Source organism: Podarcis vaucheri (assembly GCF_965113315.1).
Source record: "Podarcis vaucheri genome assembly, chromosome: 2".
NCBI classification, from domain to species: Eukaryota; Metazoa; Chordata; class Lepidosauria; order Squamata; family Lacertidae; genus Podarcis; species Podarcis vaucheri.
Window position 1 is genome coordinate 132204233 of NC_138760.1, and position 18067 is coordinate 132222299.

The 18067-nt window shown below is 43.1% G+C and overlaps 3 protein-coding genes across 3 annotated transcripts in view; 1 reads left to right on the plus strand and 2 right to left on the minus strand.

Annotated features, from left to right (window-relative positions):
• Positions 1–4578, minus strand: part of LOC309527586 (vomeronasal type-2 receptor 26-like) — a gene marked incomplete at both ends in the record, with an annotated part of 58693 nt that extends 54115 nt beyond the window's left edge. Inside the window, one exon of the mRNA XM_082214409.1 lies at positions 4370–4578. Coding sequence (XP_082070535.1) covers positions 4370–4578 — 209 coding nt within the window. The remainder of the gene's footprint in view (positions 1–4369) is intronic.
• Positions 1–18067, plus strand: part of LOC309525778 (uncharacterized protein) — a 242351-nt gene that overhangs the window by 155748 nt on the left and 68536 nt on the right. The window lies entirely within an intron of this gene.
• Positions 8834–17896, minus strand: LOC309527587 (vomeronasal type-2 receptor 26-like; the record flags this gene model as incomplete). The annotated part of the gene is made up of 6 exons (XM_082214410.1): positions 8834–9732; positions 11141–11267; positions 11760–11990; positions 14209–14991; positions 15723–16014; positions 17889–17896. The coding sequence occupies 6 exons, from the start codon at positions 17894–17896 to the stop codon at positions 8834–8836; spliced, it is 2340 nt and encodes a 779-aa protein (XP_082070536.1).

Sequence of the window (18067 nt, forward strand, 5' to 3'; positions counted from 1 at the left end):
TGAACTCTAGGAGGTTTTTTTTGGGGGGGGTGGAAGATTTGTAGATAATTGTTGTATTAACTTGCTATTTTATTAGTGGAAAGCTTATATAGGTTGCTTTCATTTATCAATTAATGAATTATGCTTTGTACCTGTTCCTCAGTGTACAGAGAGCCAGTGTGGTGTAGTGGTTAAGAGCGGTAGTCACGTAATCTGGGTAACCGAGTTCGCGTCTCCGCTCCTCCACATGCAGCTGCTGGGTGACCTTGGGCCAGTCACACTTCTGTGAAGTCTCTCAGCCCCACTCACCTCACAGAGTGTTTGTTGTGGGGGAGGAAGGGAAAGGAGAATGTTAGCCGCTTTGAGACTCCTGAAGGGGAGTGAAAGGCGGGATATCAAATCCAAACTCTTCTTCTTCTTCTTCTTATTCCTCTAAGAGTAAGACTTTGACGCAGGTGGCGCTGTGGGTTAAACCACAGAGCCTAGGACTTGCTGATCAGAAGGTCGGCGGTTCGAATCCCTGTGACGGGGTGAGCTCCTGTTGCACAGTCCCAGCTCCTGCCAACCTAGCAGTTTGAAAGCACGTCAAAGTGCAAGTAGATAAATAGGAACCGCTCCGGCGGGAAGGTAAACGGCGTTTCCGTGCGCTGCTCTGGTTCGCCAGAAGCGTCTTAGTCATGCTGGCCACATGACCCGGAAGCTGTACGCCGGCTCCCTCGGCCAATAAAGCAAGATGAGCGCCGCAACCCCAGAATCTGTTAGGTATTCAATGAAGATAGAGTCCTTTTGATGTTGCCCGGCCTGGCTGCCACTGCTATAACATACTCAGCTTACCGGCTGTCCACCATTTCGGTTCTCACCAGCTGCCAAGCTGCCAGGAAACAGCAAGAGCTGTTTACATCAGATGTCTCACAGCGTGAGAAAGGAAGTGTGAGTCACTTCTCAGACTGTCTTCAGCGTAACCGGGGTGGAGTTACGCTCGTCCCTTCCGCTTCTGGACTAAAGCAGTGCTGAGTCGTAGTACTCACATGCTGGGCTGCTTGAGACAGCCAGCCATGTGTGTTGTTTTGTATGCAGTTTAATAAAGTAGATGAAATCTACGAACTGCCTTTTCCTTCTGATGTTTTGTGTAGAAGGGAATTGGTGTGCTTTTCTCATAAGAGCGAAGTTGCTTAATTATCGGTCTCTCTGGACTGAAGGAGGATTCCTGAACGGCGGCCAGAGGATGACCACCGGACTAATCGCCCAGGAGTGCTTCGAGATTAGTCCCAGGCGGGTGATAATCCAACAGCAACTTCCACCGGCCGCAGAGCTGCCTGAATGGTGGTGACTGGTGCAGCAGCAGCCTGGCACCTTCCTGTAGCTGTGCTGCCACAGAATGAGGAGGAAGCGCTTCCACCAGGGCTGGTAGTAGGATGGGCCCACAGCCATGGGGGCAGGAGAAAAGGTGTGCCCTCCTCACACACTTACTATAGAAGCCAAGACTGGGGGTGGGGCTGTAGTGCAAGTACTGTGTACCAGTGAGTACCACTAGAAAAAAGTTTGCTATTTCTAAGGAAGTAGCTAATTTTTATGTCTTATACATACAATTAAGATTCTTGCTTGCCTATATTATAGTTGATATGAAAGTAATTTAGATGGCTATTTTCAAACCACCATTGTGGTATGCCTGAGTCAATGCATTGTCTTCCATTTTTCAGTTTGAAGAAGTTTTTGGTATACCAATCTTATTTCATTTCTCCATTGACCCCGGATCTGGTCTTTGCTTATTAACTTTTTTAAAAAAATGATTTTTTTCTGAATTAAATATTTCTCTTTTGGGGTAAACATTTTCCATTTTTCAGATATTTTTTGTATCAATGTTGCACAACTATAGGTTTCTGCTGCATCCCAGCTTACTGGCCAGGTTACCTCTAGAGTAATATTTTGGCTCATTTCTAACTCTTTCAATTGGCAAGACGTAGTTGTCCAAACATAATAATTTGTCATATCAAGTTTCTGCAAGTTGTATCCTTAGCAATATTGGGGCATAATCAGCATAAGTCATTGGGTGGATTTCAGTTTTAGTCATCTTTGCTACTGGGCATGAAGCAATGAGAGAAAATCTCTATGGAAATATGAATTGTAGACATGAGAATAGAAAGTGAGATCTTTATCATTAGGATAGTAGATTCTCCAAATATCTATCAAGCTATTTTCTTCCATTATTCTATTAAAGGTATTGGCTAGATTGCCTTAGAATCATAGAGTTGGAAGAGACCACAAGGGCCATCGAGTCCAACCCCCTGCCCCCTTGCTTGAGATCTGTCAACCATAGATGAAATCATACCATTGAAGTCACCTCCAAGTATTACTGTATTCCACCTTTAGCATGGCTTTTTATTACATTATTTGTAGATGGGGGGGAGATCGGTTATTTATTGATGCGTTAATGCACATTGAATAATATCTATATTGAAGCAGTTGTACATTTAGCATTACGTTCCTTTCTTACCATCATTTTGCTCAATTTATTTAATAAAATAGTTATAGTATCCTCAGCATAATTTTTTGTTTTGTGAGATGACAAATGTCAGGTGTGCCCATTCTTACTTGTGGGATTTTGTAGATGCCCAATATGCTTGCAATGTGCATGGAGATGTCGGATTGACCCCGTTCAAGAACAGCCAGTAACGTTTTCTGCCTTCCACAGGTGTAGTTTGGGATATTGATTTTCCCACCAGCAAGCAGATCTGTCAGGGCATCAGAAGTGGTTCTTCCATCAAAATGGGTCTCATAGATGCTGTAGCCCAGGGTGATGTTGGGTAGGAGCCTGGGGTTAAGACTGACATCCTGAATGGCCAGCAAGAAGCTAAGAATTTGCCATGCCCTCTTATTCACAGAGCTGCAAAAAGGATTATGCCACATAGTCGTGTTCAATTCAGTGAAATTGAAAGTCACATTCTTTTTTTTTGTAAATCAAACCCAATGGTAAAGGAGCCCAGTAAGCAGAGAATAGTGGGGCAATGCCCATGGTGTCTTTGCAGGAGAGGAGAATAGAGAAAAAACCAGGACACAAACCAGCCCCATGAACCCACCACCAGCTCCAGTGGCAGAGGCTCCAACTGTATTTTATTCTCTGAACTGCCCTGAGATTTTAGGATGAATGGCAGCATATAAGTTTAATAAATAAATACAGAAAAACTTACGCCTAAGATTGAGGAGGACGGTTTCACATATGACATCACACGCATGACATCATATGACATCGCGTGACGTTTTGGGAGGAGCCAGGGAATGGAGCCAAACACAGTTGCTGATGGCTCCTCATTTCTGAGACTCGACACCTCCGGTCTTAGATGGCTCCATGAGCAGTTACTCTCTTCTCCTCTCCCTGCTAAATATCTTAAGGATTTCTAAAATACTTCTAGTATACTAAACTCTTAAAAATACATCTCTATGAAGCTGCTGGGAGAAATCATCGGGGGTTTGGGCTGGGTGTTCATCAGTATGCAAATTATACTCAGCTCTACCTCTCATTTAAATCGGAACCAATGAAAGCAGTGAATGTCCTGTGTGAGTGTCTGGTGGTGGTTGGAGGATGGATGACGGCTAACAGATTGAGGTCGAATCCTGACAAGGCAGAAGAACTGTTTTGGGGGGACAGGGGCTGGGCAGGTGTGGGTCTTGGTCCTGAATGTGGTAACTGTGTCCCTGAAGAACCAGGTGTGCAGCCTGGGAGACTCAACAGCCTTCAAGGGCTTAGAATCCTCCACTCCACGGGCTCAGGGAAGATTTGTGAAGCCTGGCTCAACTTTGTCCAGTGGTTAGTAGCTACCACTGTATCTAAGGTCTTCTCCAGGCATTATATATCTCACAAACATTGCTTCCCATTAAAAGGTTGGCATGTTTGGAATCAAAGCATGAGAAGAGCACCTGCCTAAGCATAGTAGAGAGTTACAGTTTTCAGTTGCATAGATTGCTTTGTGCCTGGGGAAAATAATTGTGCATTGAACATTGTGTTCCCCATCTATCATTGCACCCAGCTATAAAGGACAAGCCTGCCTTTCAACATTCACTTTTCTGAGTGAGAGAAGCAATCTCCCGTTCATCTCCAGGTGAGGGTAGTGGCTCAGTCCTGGGGCCAGAAGATTTTATTGGGTTGAGAGTGGGAGAACTCCACAGTTTTCATGCCAAGAAATACTCCAAGGTTCCATGAGACACAATGAAAGAATGAATGTCATTTGCTAAGTACAGAAAACCTGCAACAGGCATACCCTATAGACCTCCAGGGCCCCAAAGATCCCCAAGAGAGACCCACCCTAACTTCAGTCATTTTCATCTCAGAGGGGCTGACCCACGTGCATCAAGTGCATTGAGTGTAGAAGAAACGCATCAATATATTACTCACGCATCAACAAAGTTAAAAGGGGTTTTGGAGAAGGTGAAGGGCAAACGATTTCCAATGAATTTTGAACATACGATTCCACTAATGAGATGGTCTCCTGGCCTGTAATAATTCACAGCATAATTGACATCCCTGATCAGATTCAGTGAGCATTTTGCCTTCTGCTGCATCCCGTAGGTCACAAGAGGGAGCAACAAGAGCAGTGTTACCATTCTGAATCCCCCGGCTACACTTTCTTTCTGATTGTTCCTCTCAACTCCACAGCCAGCTAATCAGAAGAAGCCTAAACTCTTGCAAAGATGTGTCCAGCTCCAACTTCAGAGACAAAGAGGACATGATATAACGGAGTGGTAGAGCACTCGTTTGCACCCAAAAGTGCCAGGTTCAACCTCAGCCAACTGTTCCAGGTAGGGCTGAGGATGTCCTCTACTTGGAGAGCTGCCACCAGTTAGTAGATAGTACTAAGCTAGAAGGCGGCTTCCTATGTTCTGATTAAGCTACACAAGGACTTATCCCCTACACCCTTTCACCTGACGTATATCTTGACTGCAAGGCCTCTGTGGCACACAAGATATTTTATATATCAAACTTTTCAGGCATGGTGGAGTAAATAAGCTCCTACTTCTTTTGATTTTGATGTTCGAAGGGTGTTCATGGGGGATAAGAAGAGATCACTGTGGTTCTGATAATTGTAAGGGGAAGAAAGGTCTCCTCTGGGAGCAGGTGCAGAGCAGGAGAAAAACATGTTGACTCAAGAGACTGACAAGGTTCAAGGAGGGAGAAAGTTGAGTTTGGCTGAACATGATTGACATCAGAAGATCCCTAAAACTGTATCAGGCAAAGGGCCCATAAAGTCTAGCATCCTCTTCTCAAAATGGACAGCCAGTTGCCCCAAAGGGAAGGCCACTAGCAGGGGGGTCAGTGCAGCAGCCCTTTCCCTACATGGGATTCCCAACAACTGAATCTTCCTGCCTCAAACAGTGGAGGGAGGCCATATTCATAAGGGCTAGTAGCTGTTTATAGCCTTATCCACCTCCATGATGTGGCCTAAATCTCTATTTTTTATTTTAAACAAATTTCACATACCACTTTCTTGTACAAAAACCCCCACAAGAATAATAATAAATTTATTGGGAAAAGACAAGATAAAGAAGATCTATTTGGAAATCCAAAATATTATTAAGTAAAAGGTTAAGCCAAAGATAGATTAAAGAACATGTCAACTTCTACACATGTAAACAGACTTCCCTCAATAAAAATTGTTTTCCCAGGCATCAAAAAGAATACAGTGAAGGTGTCAAAAGGCGGAATGTGGCAAAGTGTAGGTGCTGCCACAGGAAGGGATCCATTTTCACCTGTCCAGAATGAGCATGGTGTGGCATCAGCAGTGCTATTTTCTAGGGGTACTCAAGGGTGTGCAGTACTCCCCCCACCCCAAACAACTTCATGGTGAGTGCAAGCACCTTCTTTTCTTTTTTTTAAAAAAGCCCTGGGCACCAATAATTGTGCCAGTTTTTCAAACCAAAGCAGATGAGTGAATATATAGGGAAGAAGACAATTCCTCCAGTCAACTCTTCCCAAGCTGTTAGGAGCTTCAGTGAAACCTTGAGCTTGGCTCAGTGACAAAGGAACCACCACTGAAGATCTCAGAGCAGAGTTGTAATCGGCTGATGAAGTCCCAATCCAGCCCAATGACCATCTCTGCATGGTTGTGGTCCTCCAACGCCAGGCCAGGGACCCCCCCCCCCAATTGCTGAGTGCTGACCTAAGAGTGATTTCAGTGGATGGAGTGGAAGTGACTGTGTCTTGTGCCAAAGTGAAGCATTGGGACAGGCACAAGGTGAGGTCATGTCAGCCTGCTTCTCATTTTTAACTAGGGCAGAGTTCTTCTTTTAAATCTGTACCCCAAAGACAAACTTTTTCACTTCTCCAAATGTTTTTCATTCTAGAATAGGGGTCACAAACATGGTGTCCTTCAGATTTTGTTTGATTATAGCTCCCAGCAGCCATCTGGAAACCCCTGCCTCTGCCAAACAGAAAAGCTGCTGATAGCCGCGTTTTCAATTGGAAGTCGTGTGAACTTGACAAGGGACTGATGTCAATGTCCCCCACTTTCATATCACCCTCTTCCTGCCCAGTTGAGAAAACAAGGTCCAGCTGGGCAAAGGATGTAGGTTATAATATACCATTTAATTTATGGGAGAAGTTATGGAAAGGGGATTTAAAATTTATGGCTTGCTGTTCACTGAAAGAAAACTACATGAAGATGATGTATTATTGGTATTTGAGTCTGGTAAAATTAGCAAAAGTGTATAAAAGTATATAAAATGTATGTTGGAAACATAAGGACAAGGAAGGTACTTTTCATCATATGTGTTGGTCTTGCAGAATAGTAAAAGACTTCTTGGAAATAATATACAGTACAATGAATTAAAAAAAATATTTAAAATAACTTTTGCCAAAAAAAACCCCAGAAGCCTTTTTACTTGGATTAACAGGAGAATAATTACCAAGGAACTTAAAAGGATTATTCATGTATGCAACAACAGTCGCAATAATGAAGCTTGTCCAGAACTGGAAGGAAGAGAAGGTACCAACAAAAGAAGAATGGATAACTAAGATGATGGACTATGCCAAAATGGCAAAGATGACCATGAAGATCAGATACCAAGATGAAGAAAAGTTCCATCAGGAATGGAAGAAATTTATAGACTATCTTAAAGACCACTGCATTAGCAGGTTTGATATAACATTTATGAAAGTGTATAATCTAAAATCAGGGAAAATATGAGGGAAAACAAATAGTTTGGAGAAATATAATTAGATGCAAGAAACTGGGGGAGAGGGTTGGAAACCATGGGAGGGATGGGCGGAAGCCTATATGGTATTTTTGGAAAAGTTTTGAGTATATAAAATATTGTTTGAAATTTATTTTGTGTGTGTGTGTGTGTGTGTGTGTGTGTGTGTGTGTGTGAGAGAGAGAGAGAGAGAGAGAGAGAGAGAGAACAAGGTCCAGAGTGTGGCCTGTAACATGCGTTGGGATGGTGATATGTTGGGACAGCCCCATGGTCATTGTGGCAGCCATGAAGTCCTGAGTCACCCCAGAACAAGTTGCCTCAACATGGATGCTGAAGCCCCCTCCAAACCAACAGTCTGGGAGTCCTCTACACCACCTATGAGACCAGCTCTGTCAGCTGAGAGAGGGAGACTGCTGGGCAGTGAGGCAGGTGGTAAACCAGCACAGTCCCTAATCTGTCCAGACTGCCCAATGCCAGAAACACACATTTTATTTTTTAAGAATATATATATATGTTTCTAGGGATAAATACAAAATTTATATACTTTCCAATTTTTTTTACTTAACCAAGACTTTTATATAGATACAATAAAAGCACAGAAAGGTGGAGGAGAGGGAGAGAGAGAGAGAGGGAAGAACAAACATATTAAAATAAGATTCACAAAGCAAAGAACTTCCAATTCTTCAGCTGTCCACTATATATAAGCAATACTCACTTTGTCCAATTCACAATAACACCCCACAAAGCTACTTTCCGTAAACTAACATTATCTTCAACCCTCAAATCCAGATGTCATAATTTCTTTTTCTTTTTCACGCAAAATGTCTATGAAAGGTTTCCAGTCTTTAACAAATGTTAACAATGGCTTTTCTCTGATTGAACATGTCAATTTCACCATCTCAGCTAAACCCATTAGCTTTAACAGCCATTATTCCATTGTTGGCAATGATGTTTCCTTGCATCTTTGTGCATATAAAAGTCTCGCAGTCGTGCTCATATATTGTAACAAAGGAGAACACATATTGTAGATACTCCCCAACTGGACAGAGAACTTGGAGAAAGAGATGGGATCTCTTTAGACGCAGCTACTCCCCCTCCCCGACCCTCAGGTCTGCCCTGATGCTGCACTGAATAACCAGGTGGGCATGGCTGGGTAAGACCAACTCCAGCCTGTTCACTCAGCCAAGCAAGTCTCTGTGCTATAGATATCATCGGCCTCCTCATCCACAATCAAACCATAGAAGCAACAACAAACCCCCTCCCACAAATTAAAATCAGTTAACCTTTAAACAAGATCCCAACCCAAAATTCCGTTCAGCAGCCTCAGCTTTTGTGGTTGGAGTCAGTCAGGACCCCTCCCTCCTCAGGTCAGGTGGGGAAAGGCCTGTAAGGCAGGGAGCAGGTCTTCCAGGACTCAGAGCCATGAGACAGTTGAGGAATAGAAAGGGCAGAGTGACTAAAGTGAGAAGGCAGTGATGCTGAAAGGTAAAACATCGACTGAGCAAAGTGAATGAGGTGTCATACTGAGAGGAAAATGGCAGTTTTAAACAACTGAACTCCTGAACTCCCTAGAGAAACGCAAAAATTCAGCATCACCTGTTGAAAATGATTAACAATTCTTTTAATACAGACCAAAGGAAAGATGGATAATCTCTCTCACTCTCTCTGTTTAGTTTTTTGCCGTCAGGTACTCCTTCGTGTTCAGTTCGGGCTTCAGTATAATAATGTAGCACTTGGGCATGAAAATACAGCCCAGAAGCCCAGCACTGGAAGCCAAGATAGAGAAGACCTGCACAGCTACCATGTATTTCCCCTTGGTGCTCAGGTAGGTGGGCACAAAGGACACCCAAACACTGCAGAAGACCAGCATGCTGAAGGTGATCAGCTTGGCTTCATTGAAGGCCCCAGGCAGCTTCCTGGCTAGGAAAGCCACTGTGAAGCAGATGGCAGCAAGGAAGCCCATGTAGCCGAGGGCAGCGTAAAACATGGCAACAGACCCTTCATTGCATTGCAAGATTATCACTCCAGGTAAGGAGCTCCTGTCAGAGTCTGGGAATGGAGGAGAAAGTCCCAGCCAGGTGGTGCAGATGACAACTTGGACAGTGGAACAGGAAATGACAATGGAGTTGGTCAGACTCTTGCCCAGCCATTTCCTCAGCCTGTTCCCTGGCTTGGTGGCCATGAAGGCCAGAACCACAGTGATGGTTTTTGCCAACACTGAAGAGATGGCAGATGAGAAGACAATGCTGAAGACCGTTTGTCGGAGAAGACAGGTGACTTTCCTTGGCTGGCCAATGAAGAGGAAAGAGGACAAAAAACAGAGCAGGAGGGAGAAGAGGAGGATGTAAGAGAGGTCTCTGTTGTTGGCCTTGACTAGGGGAGTTTCATTGTATTTCATGAATAGTCCCAAAACAAAGCCTGTGGTTGAAGATAAGAGTAGGGCAACGGAAGCCAGGAGGATCCCCAAATAATCTTCATAGGACAAGAAGGTGATTGCTTTGGGGACACATTGATCGCGGTCCTTGTTTGGATGCTGATCTTCTGGACATCTGATGCATTCATTGGCATCTGCACAGAGTAAAAGAGACTTCAGTATGCTAACATAAGTCATACACCTACAGCAGTCTGGATGCTGTTACAATTGTGCAAAATTATTGGCATATGGGAGAGATCAAGAAAGAACACTGTGTTCACTGGTAGAGAAGTTTCAATCCATGGATTCATCCCCCCAAAAAAGGAAAAACAAAATAGAAATGCCTTCATAGGAGTTGTGGGAGAGTAATCTAAGATTTACTGCTTGTTATACTTTAAAATAAAATTATACGAAGATTATTTATATATAGTATATATCAAAAGGACAAAAAAGCTGGCCAAAATGTATTAAACTAAGTATGTGTTGGAAGTGCAAAATGTGGCGGACTTGCAAAAAGGCTAAGGGTACTGGGGAAAGATATATGAGATTTTTAAAATGTTTCAGCTGATGGGGAGGAGCTGATGATTCCCTATAAACCTGAAGCTTTGTTAAAGGAATTATTCCAAAAAACCTGGTTAACTTATTTATGCACTCAATGATGGCAGCATGAAGAATATTGTATGCCCAAAGGAAGATTGGCTTTTGAAAAAGATGGAGTATTTGGAACTGGCAAGAATGACAGAAAAGATCAGAGACCAAAATGACAAAAAAAACCCCACACTCTTTAAATAATCAGTAAAATGTTTCCAGTCTTAAAGAACTGCTTTAGCAAGATGAAAATGCAAGGAGGACATGAAATATGAGCAACAGTGTGAATTACTATGACATATAGGTTAACAAATACGGATGTACTGAATAGTATAGGTGAAATATCCAGCATTTAAGGGTAAATATGGAAACCATGGAGAAGGAGGATGGGAAGTCAACCGATAAAGTAACTTACAGTTTATGTTAAAATATGTAAAGATTTCATTTCTGTGGAAAAATTAATAAATAATCTTTTTAAACAAAAAGTTTTCTCTGTGAAATGTTTCCTAGTTGCTTCTATTGAGAGCACACAGGGAATGGCGAAGCAATTTTTGTCAGTTGTGTCGGTGGGGCTTCAAAGGTACAATTGGGAGCTTAAGCAAGGCAGACGGTCTTCCGCCCTTTATCTGACGGGTGGTGCATGCATATATTGCTGAAGGAGGCGGGAACAGTTTCCATCTAGTGGAAACTGCTTCCTCCGGTTGTTGCTCTTTGATCCTCCGAAAACCAAGCAAAAGGACAGCCTTCCGGCTGGAGGAATGGCAGACTCAAATACCGACTGCTGGTGCTCCTGCAAGCCAAGATAATTAAGCAGTGGTGAGAGGTGATCAGTATATAAATGAGAAACCAGAGAGGCATTCCATTCATGAGGCATTCCGTTCATGGTGTTCCATCACAAACACGATTGTTCAGGCTGGCTCAGATATTTACCCCACCCTCCCATTGAAGGCCCTTTCCAATGATGTTGTGTCCTACCTTCCTGAGTGGAGATGGTCCCTTCTGAGCAGGGAGCACAGTCATAGCAGCAGGGCGGCTTCCCTTCCTGAATCTGCTTGGCATATCCTGGGTGGCAGCTCTCTGTGCATCTTGCATGAGGCGTGGTCTGGAAATGAAGAGAAGGAGAATTGAGGAGAATGCATTAGGAAATGGATTGTTGAGTTTGGGAAGGATCCAGGAAAAGGCATCTTTACTTCCAATTGTGATTCCTTTTTCTTTTTTGTAGAGCAGCATGGCCATGAAAACTCATTAGTGTATCTGCTGCTTTCCTCTAACATGAATGCCTCCTTTTTCTATACATACAGATGATCGAGGCAGCATGAAAGATACAAAGAACAAGAGCCTAACTTCATGATCTTTGAAGAAGCAATCATAAAACACTCCCACGAAATGCAGCACTAAAACAAGTCCTGATAAAGCTGCCATCACATCTGCTACTGGTTTATGCAGTTGTGCTTAAATATGAGTGGGGTCCATTAAGCTCAATGTGACTTAGCTCCAGGAAGTGTCTAGGATTGCAATAAAAGCTTCATATGTACTGTTCAACTAGCTACTAGAGTGTAGCAGAAATCACATAGGTTAAATAAATTTATCCTACCTTCTTAAACACCGAGGGCCACACAGTTCCTTCCGAGTTAATGGTGAACTTTATTTTTGAGGACTTCTGTCTCTCTATGCTCCCAATCTTCACACTAGCATGCGAATTATTCGGAAACAGCACCCAATTTATGATATCAAAGTCAATGGTCAGTGCCCCATTCTCATCCAAATACTGTCCATCAGCTGAAGTATCAGAAGACAGATTGACTCCTTTCAAGAATGAATGAAGCTAGAACAGAGGAAACTCCAGCTCTGAGATAATGTGAAACCACTTTGGATAATTCATCCTTGCTGCGTCTGCACCCTAATCACTTTTGAATAAGGGCCAATACATCTTTCATCTGGACTCCTGGGGACTATGATGCACGCTCAAGTCCCCTCATTTGGCTACAACATTTAGTCAATGACCAAAGTCAGCATTATTGCATATATTGGGAAAGACAGGTAATGGTTTTGGAAAATTTAGTGAAAAAAATTGTCAATATGGATTTATTAAAGGTGGAACACAATGCTGTTCAAGGGATGGATTCCAATTTCTACTACAGGGTCTCTTTTTCTAAAGGAAACTATGAAAATGTCGATCCAGTTGCATTAGGGCTCTGGTAGTCATAGATTATACGGAAGTTTGGAGGTAGAAAAAAATTGGTTGGATATTCCTTCCATTTATCATAGGGCTCCCTCAGAGCAAAGCAATTTTGGAGCTCCGTGGATGAATTTGTAACACAAAAGTTTGTAAATGTATTGATGTCTAATGATAATCCAGAATGGTAGTGTTTGAATCTCTGAATTTAATTCCCTCATGTTTTCTGAGTTAGGTCTAGCTTTAGACTGCTTATTAAATTTTGTAAAAAAACCAGCCCCATATTCATTTTACATCCAGATTCTCCTGAGTGAAGATATGAGAGCCATCTTCCAATATCTGAAGGGCTGTCACATGGAAGATGGAGCAAACTTGGTTTCTCCTGCTCAGGAGGGTAGGACTTGAACCAATGACTTCAAGTTACAAGAAAGGGGATTCTGGCTAAACTAAAAACTTTCTGATGGTAAGAGCTATTTGACAATGGAATGGACTCTGTCAGAAAGTGGTGGAATCTCCTTCCTTGGATATTTTAAGGCAGCGGTTGGATGGCCATCTGTCATGGATGCTTTAGTTGGGATCCCTGCATTGAAGAAGGTTAGACTACATGATGTCTGGGGTCCCTTCCAATTCTACAATTCTGTTACTCTATTATTCTATGTCTTGACCTTTCAAAACTGCATTTGGTGACTTTTTTGAATTCCCAATAAATGTCGTGTACAAAGCTGCTAATAATAATTGTTATTCATATTATTGTTTATTTTTAAAATTACCGTATTTTTCATGTGTAAGACTAGGGTGTGTTTTTTTACCAAAAATTAGGTTTCAAAGTGGGGCTCGTCTAAAACATGGGTAGTTCTGAGGGGTGTTTTCTTAATTTGGAGTCCCCCAAAATAGGGGGTGTCTTATACATGGGGGCGTCTTATAGATGGAAAAATACGGTAGTTGCTTTATCTTGCCCAGGGTACCCAAAGTCACTTACCAACAAACCAACAAACCCCCAATCTCTGCTTAAGGCTTTATAACTGGAAACCAACACTTTGAATTGGGCCCAGAAACCAACTGGCAGCCAGTCCGGTTGGACCATTGCTCCAACCATCTAGCCCTGGTGAGTAACCTGTCTGCTGAATCTGACACCAGCTGAAGTTTCTGCACTGTCTTCAGAGGCAGCCCTGTGTATAACACATGGTTGTGATCTAAGTAGTCTAAAATAGGTAGATAACTGCAGACTCAGACCAATGGTCCAAACAGCTCTACGGTGCTCTCTATGTTGTGACGCCTGCCAATTTGTGCCTGGTACTTTTGTATGCCGGAATGTCACACTGGTTTTGTGGCTCTGAGGCATGAGAGGGCCATTTCTGTTGTTTGCTCCCCATCGTTCCAGTTTCTCCTTGCCTTATGAGTCTCTGGGAGGCAGGACTCTGGTAGGTTTCTGCCAGCAGGTGAAAACAATGTTATTGGATTATTTAAACATATGATTTGTTCATTGTATTTCAATGTATTCCTGGAAACTGCCCTCAGGTATGATGAAGAGTGGCTTATACATTTTCAGAAATTTGTAGAAATAGATGAATAAAATACACCACCACAATGCTTGATTCTGACTGCGGGATAATGGGCAGAAAGGCACAATGGACTCAGTAGAGCATCTGCTTTGAATGCAAAAGGCCACAGATTGAATCTCCAGTTGAGCTGGAAAATATTCCCTTTCAGAAACTCTGGAGAACCACAGGCAGGCAGTCAACGTGGAAAATCCTAAGCTAGATAGATCAATGGTCTGCTTTGATGTAAGGCAGATTCCTATGTTCCTATCAGGATCATTCCAGAGCTGTGTTAATGAATCACAATCTTCAAAAGCGAGAGACCATACCTGCCATGGCTGTAGACTTTGACGTTCCATCTCGTCTCCTCCACCCACCATCAACCTCTGCTTTGGTCTGGATGAATAGGCTGCATTCAAGGCCTGAGCCACGACTTGGACAATGTAGTGAGTGATATAACTGTCTTGGGAGTGGATCTCTTCAATCATCTCCTGCCTTGGCATCTTCAGATGCTCCTTCTCCCTGCATTTTTCCCAACTCCTCACGGACAAGGGTTGCTCTGAATATGAGCATGTAAATGCTTTCTGCCAAGAAGCAGTAGGTATTGGTTCATAGTGGCCAATTCTCCTGCTTTTTTTGGTCTTTATTACAAAGGACAAAGAACCATGGGCATGCCGGAAGGCTTCCGTCTCATATGACATGATTGTGTCCTGAAGACCTGTGGTGATCCAGACATTCCCCCCAGTTTGTGTCCTTTCAAAGAAAGATTGTACCTCTACGATGACAAAAAATCCATACTGAGATTCTGCATAGTAAACAAATACATTGACTTGTCTCCACAAGGGAGATGGTTCATGAGGAAACCACAAGGAAGTTTTCCGTTGTACTCTTTCAGTGAAGGCAACACAAATTTCCCTATTGCTCATTTTAGGCGTCAAAGTGCTCAAGAACTTTTCTCCACTGCCGTTGTCTGAAGCAAAGAGGCCCACCCATGTCCATCTGAAGTGCAGGAGGAGTTGGACCACCCCATCGTACAGAGCTTCTTCATTTGGGACCATTGAGTTGACAAAAGGGGACTGTTTTTTATCATGAAGAACAAAGCCAGAACTGAGCTGGAGAGATAAGGGAGAGAGAGACTGATGCTTTGCTTTTCAGGACAAAGATTGGATACTTCTATGTGAAAGAAGATGACAAATTTAATTATCATCCTCTAACTTATTTGAAATGAAACATTTTATTTCTGTTTAAGCTATGTACATACCACTTAACTGCAATAGTTTGTAAGCAGTTAAGAAAGAGTCAATGGGGGGGGGACCAAGGATCCAGTTCTCATTCTGGCCAATCAGATGCATGTGGGAAACACCAAGCAGTAGCTGAAAACAATAGCACTCTCTGCTCTTGTGTTTTCCAGAAACTGTGGTGACAGGAGCATGGTCATCATGGCCAGTAGCCAATGATAGCCTTCTCCTCCTCCATGAATTTGCCCAATCCCCTTTTAAAGTCATCCAAGTTAGTGTCCATTGCTGCTACCTGTGAAAAACAAGCTCCATCGTTTAATTATGAGTATATATGTAAAATTGGGATTTCTTTCTTGCCCCCCATCTGCAACACTTCACACTCATTTACACTTGCCATTTTGACCCCCTTTCTCTGAGTTTGGAGCATTTTCCACAATTTATTTATTAAAACATTTCTATATGCTTTCTCCTTCATGAAAAGCAGTGTTTCAAAGTGGTGTACATTATAAAGTAAGGAATAAAACCAGTTACATTATCCTTAGCATTACTTTTTTTTTCATGGGAAGGAAGATGTCAGGTATGCCTGACTTGAAGCCCATTCTTACCTGTGGGATTTTGTAGATGCCCAACATGCCTGCAATGTGCATGGAGATGTCGGATTCACCCCGTTCAAGAACAGCTAGCAGTTTTCTCTGCCTTCCACAGCTGTAGTTTGGAATATTGATTCTCCCACCAGCAAGCAGATCTGTCAGGGCGTCCGAAGTCATTCTTCCATCAAAATTGGTCTCGTAGATGCTGTAGCCCAGGGTGATGTTGGGTAAGAGCCTGGGGTTTTTATTGACATCGTGAATGGCAAGCAAGAAGGTAAGAATTTGCAATCCCCTGCTATCTGTCTCACTGCATAAAGAATGGTGTCACATTGTCACATCCATTCAGTGAAATTGATAGTCACATTATTATTATTTTTATCAATCAAAGCAAACGAGAAAGGAGCCCAGCAAGTAGGGCACAGTGGGGCAGTGTCCGCACTATCCTTGCAAGAGAGGAGAATGGAGAAAAACACAAATCTGGCCCTATGTGGTGACCTACTTGGTTGTCCTACCAGGTCTGGTGGTTGTGTGCCCTGTGACCTCACAGTTCCCTAGGGTGATGAATAACCAGTCAAGACAGCAGCATATATCAAATCAAATTTTATTAAACGGTCACAGACCAGATTAACAGCAGCATATAGTTTTTGGGTTCAGATCGGCCACAATTTTATTGGTTACAGATGTGAATGGTTTGGCATCGGTATTGAGTGAAGTCAATTATTCCAGCCGTGCACATCTGCTGGGAGTGCATCTGGGGGTAAACCACATCTTGGGGGTGGGGGCTACATCAAATAGAGGCATTGCTATTCTTCTAGAAAAAGAGGTGCCAGAACTCACCATGAACACCTCCCTTGTTTTCTTATAATGGCAAAGGCACCCACCTGAGAGATGCCAGAGCTGAGTTCCAGTGAGTTCAGGCTGCAAAAAAAGCCCTGAATAGGAGTATCCACCCCCAGGGGTCCCCCTTGAAAGAGTGCTATGACCTAGACGCTGCCTGGGTGTCGGACAGAAGCCACTCCTTTTGGATCCCTTCAAAGGGAAACCCTTAACCAAGGAGGGGCAAACAGGGACTACAACCTCCCCTCCAGAGCCACAGGCAGCATTGCACTTGCCCAAGCATAGAAGGCTGTATATTGTACGACAAGGCTGTATATTGTCTCCCTGCTTATTTAACTTATATGCAGAATTCATCACGCAAAAGGCTGGGCTGGATGAATCCCAAGCCGGAATTAAGATTGCCAGAAGAAATATGAACAACCTCAGATATGCAGATGACACAACCTTGATGGCAGAAAGTGAGGAGGAATTAAAGAACCTTTTAATGAGGGTGAAAGAGGAGAGTGCAAAATATGGTCTGAAGCTCAAAAAAACGAAGATCATGACCACTGGTTCCATCACCTCCTGGCAAATAGAAGGGGAAGAAATGGAGGCAGTGAGAGATTTTACTTTCTTGGGCTCCATGATCACTGCAGATGGTGACAGCAGCCACGAAATTAAAAGACGCCTGCTTCTTGGGAGAAAAGCAATGACAAACCTAGACAGCATCTTAAAAAGCAGAGACATCACCTTGCCAACAAAGGTCCGTATAGTTAAAGCCATGGTTTTCCCAGTAGTGATGTATGGAAGTGAGAGCTGGACCATAAAGAAGGCTGATCGCCGAAGAATGGATGCTTTTGAATTATGATGCTGGAGGAGACCCTTGAGAGTCCCATGGACTGCAAGAAGATCAAACCTATCCATTCTTAAGGAAATCTGCCCTGAGTGTTCACTGGAAGGACAGATCATGAAGCTGAGGCTCCAATACTTTGGCCACCTCATGAGAAGAGAAGACTCCCTGGAATGTTGGGAAAGATGGAGGGCACAAGGAGAAGGGAACGACAGAGGACAAGATGGTGGGACAGTGTTCTCGAAGCTACCAGCATGAGTTTGACCAAACTGCGGGAAGCAGTGGAAGACAGGAGTGCCTGGCGTGCTCTGGTCCATGGGGTCACGAAGAGTCGGACACGACTGAACGACTAAACAACAACAACAAATAGGGTAAGATAGAATGTCAAGGATAGATAGGTTGGGGAAGTCCACAAACAATTAGATAGGAGAGGATGAATGGATGAAAACAAGTGTATCCAAATGTAACCAAAAAATGCATAAATAAGTAAAACAATAAAGGAAGCAGAAACACACCAGTACATTACTCACGCATCAACCCAGATAAACAGGCTCTTGTCAAATGTAAAGGGAAATTGATCTCCAACGAATCTTGAAGATATGACTCCACTAAGGAGATGGCCTCCTGGCCTGTAAAAATTCACAGCATAATTTGTATCCCTGAGCAGGTTCAGTGGGCATTTTGCCTTATGCTC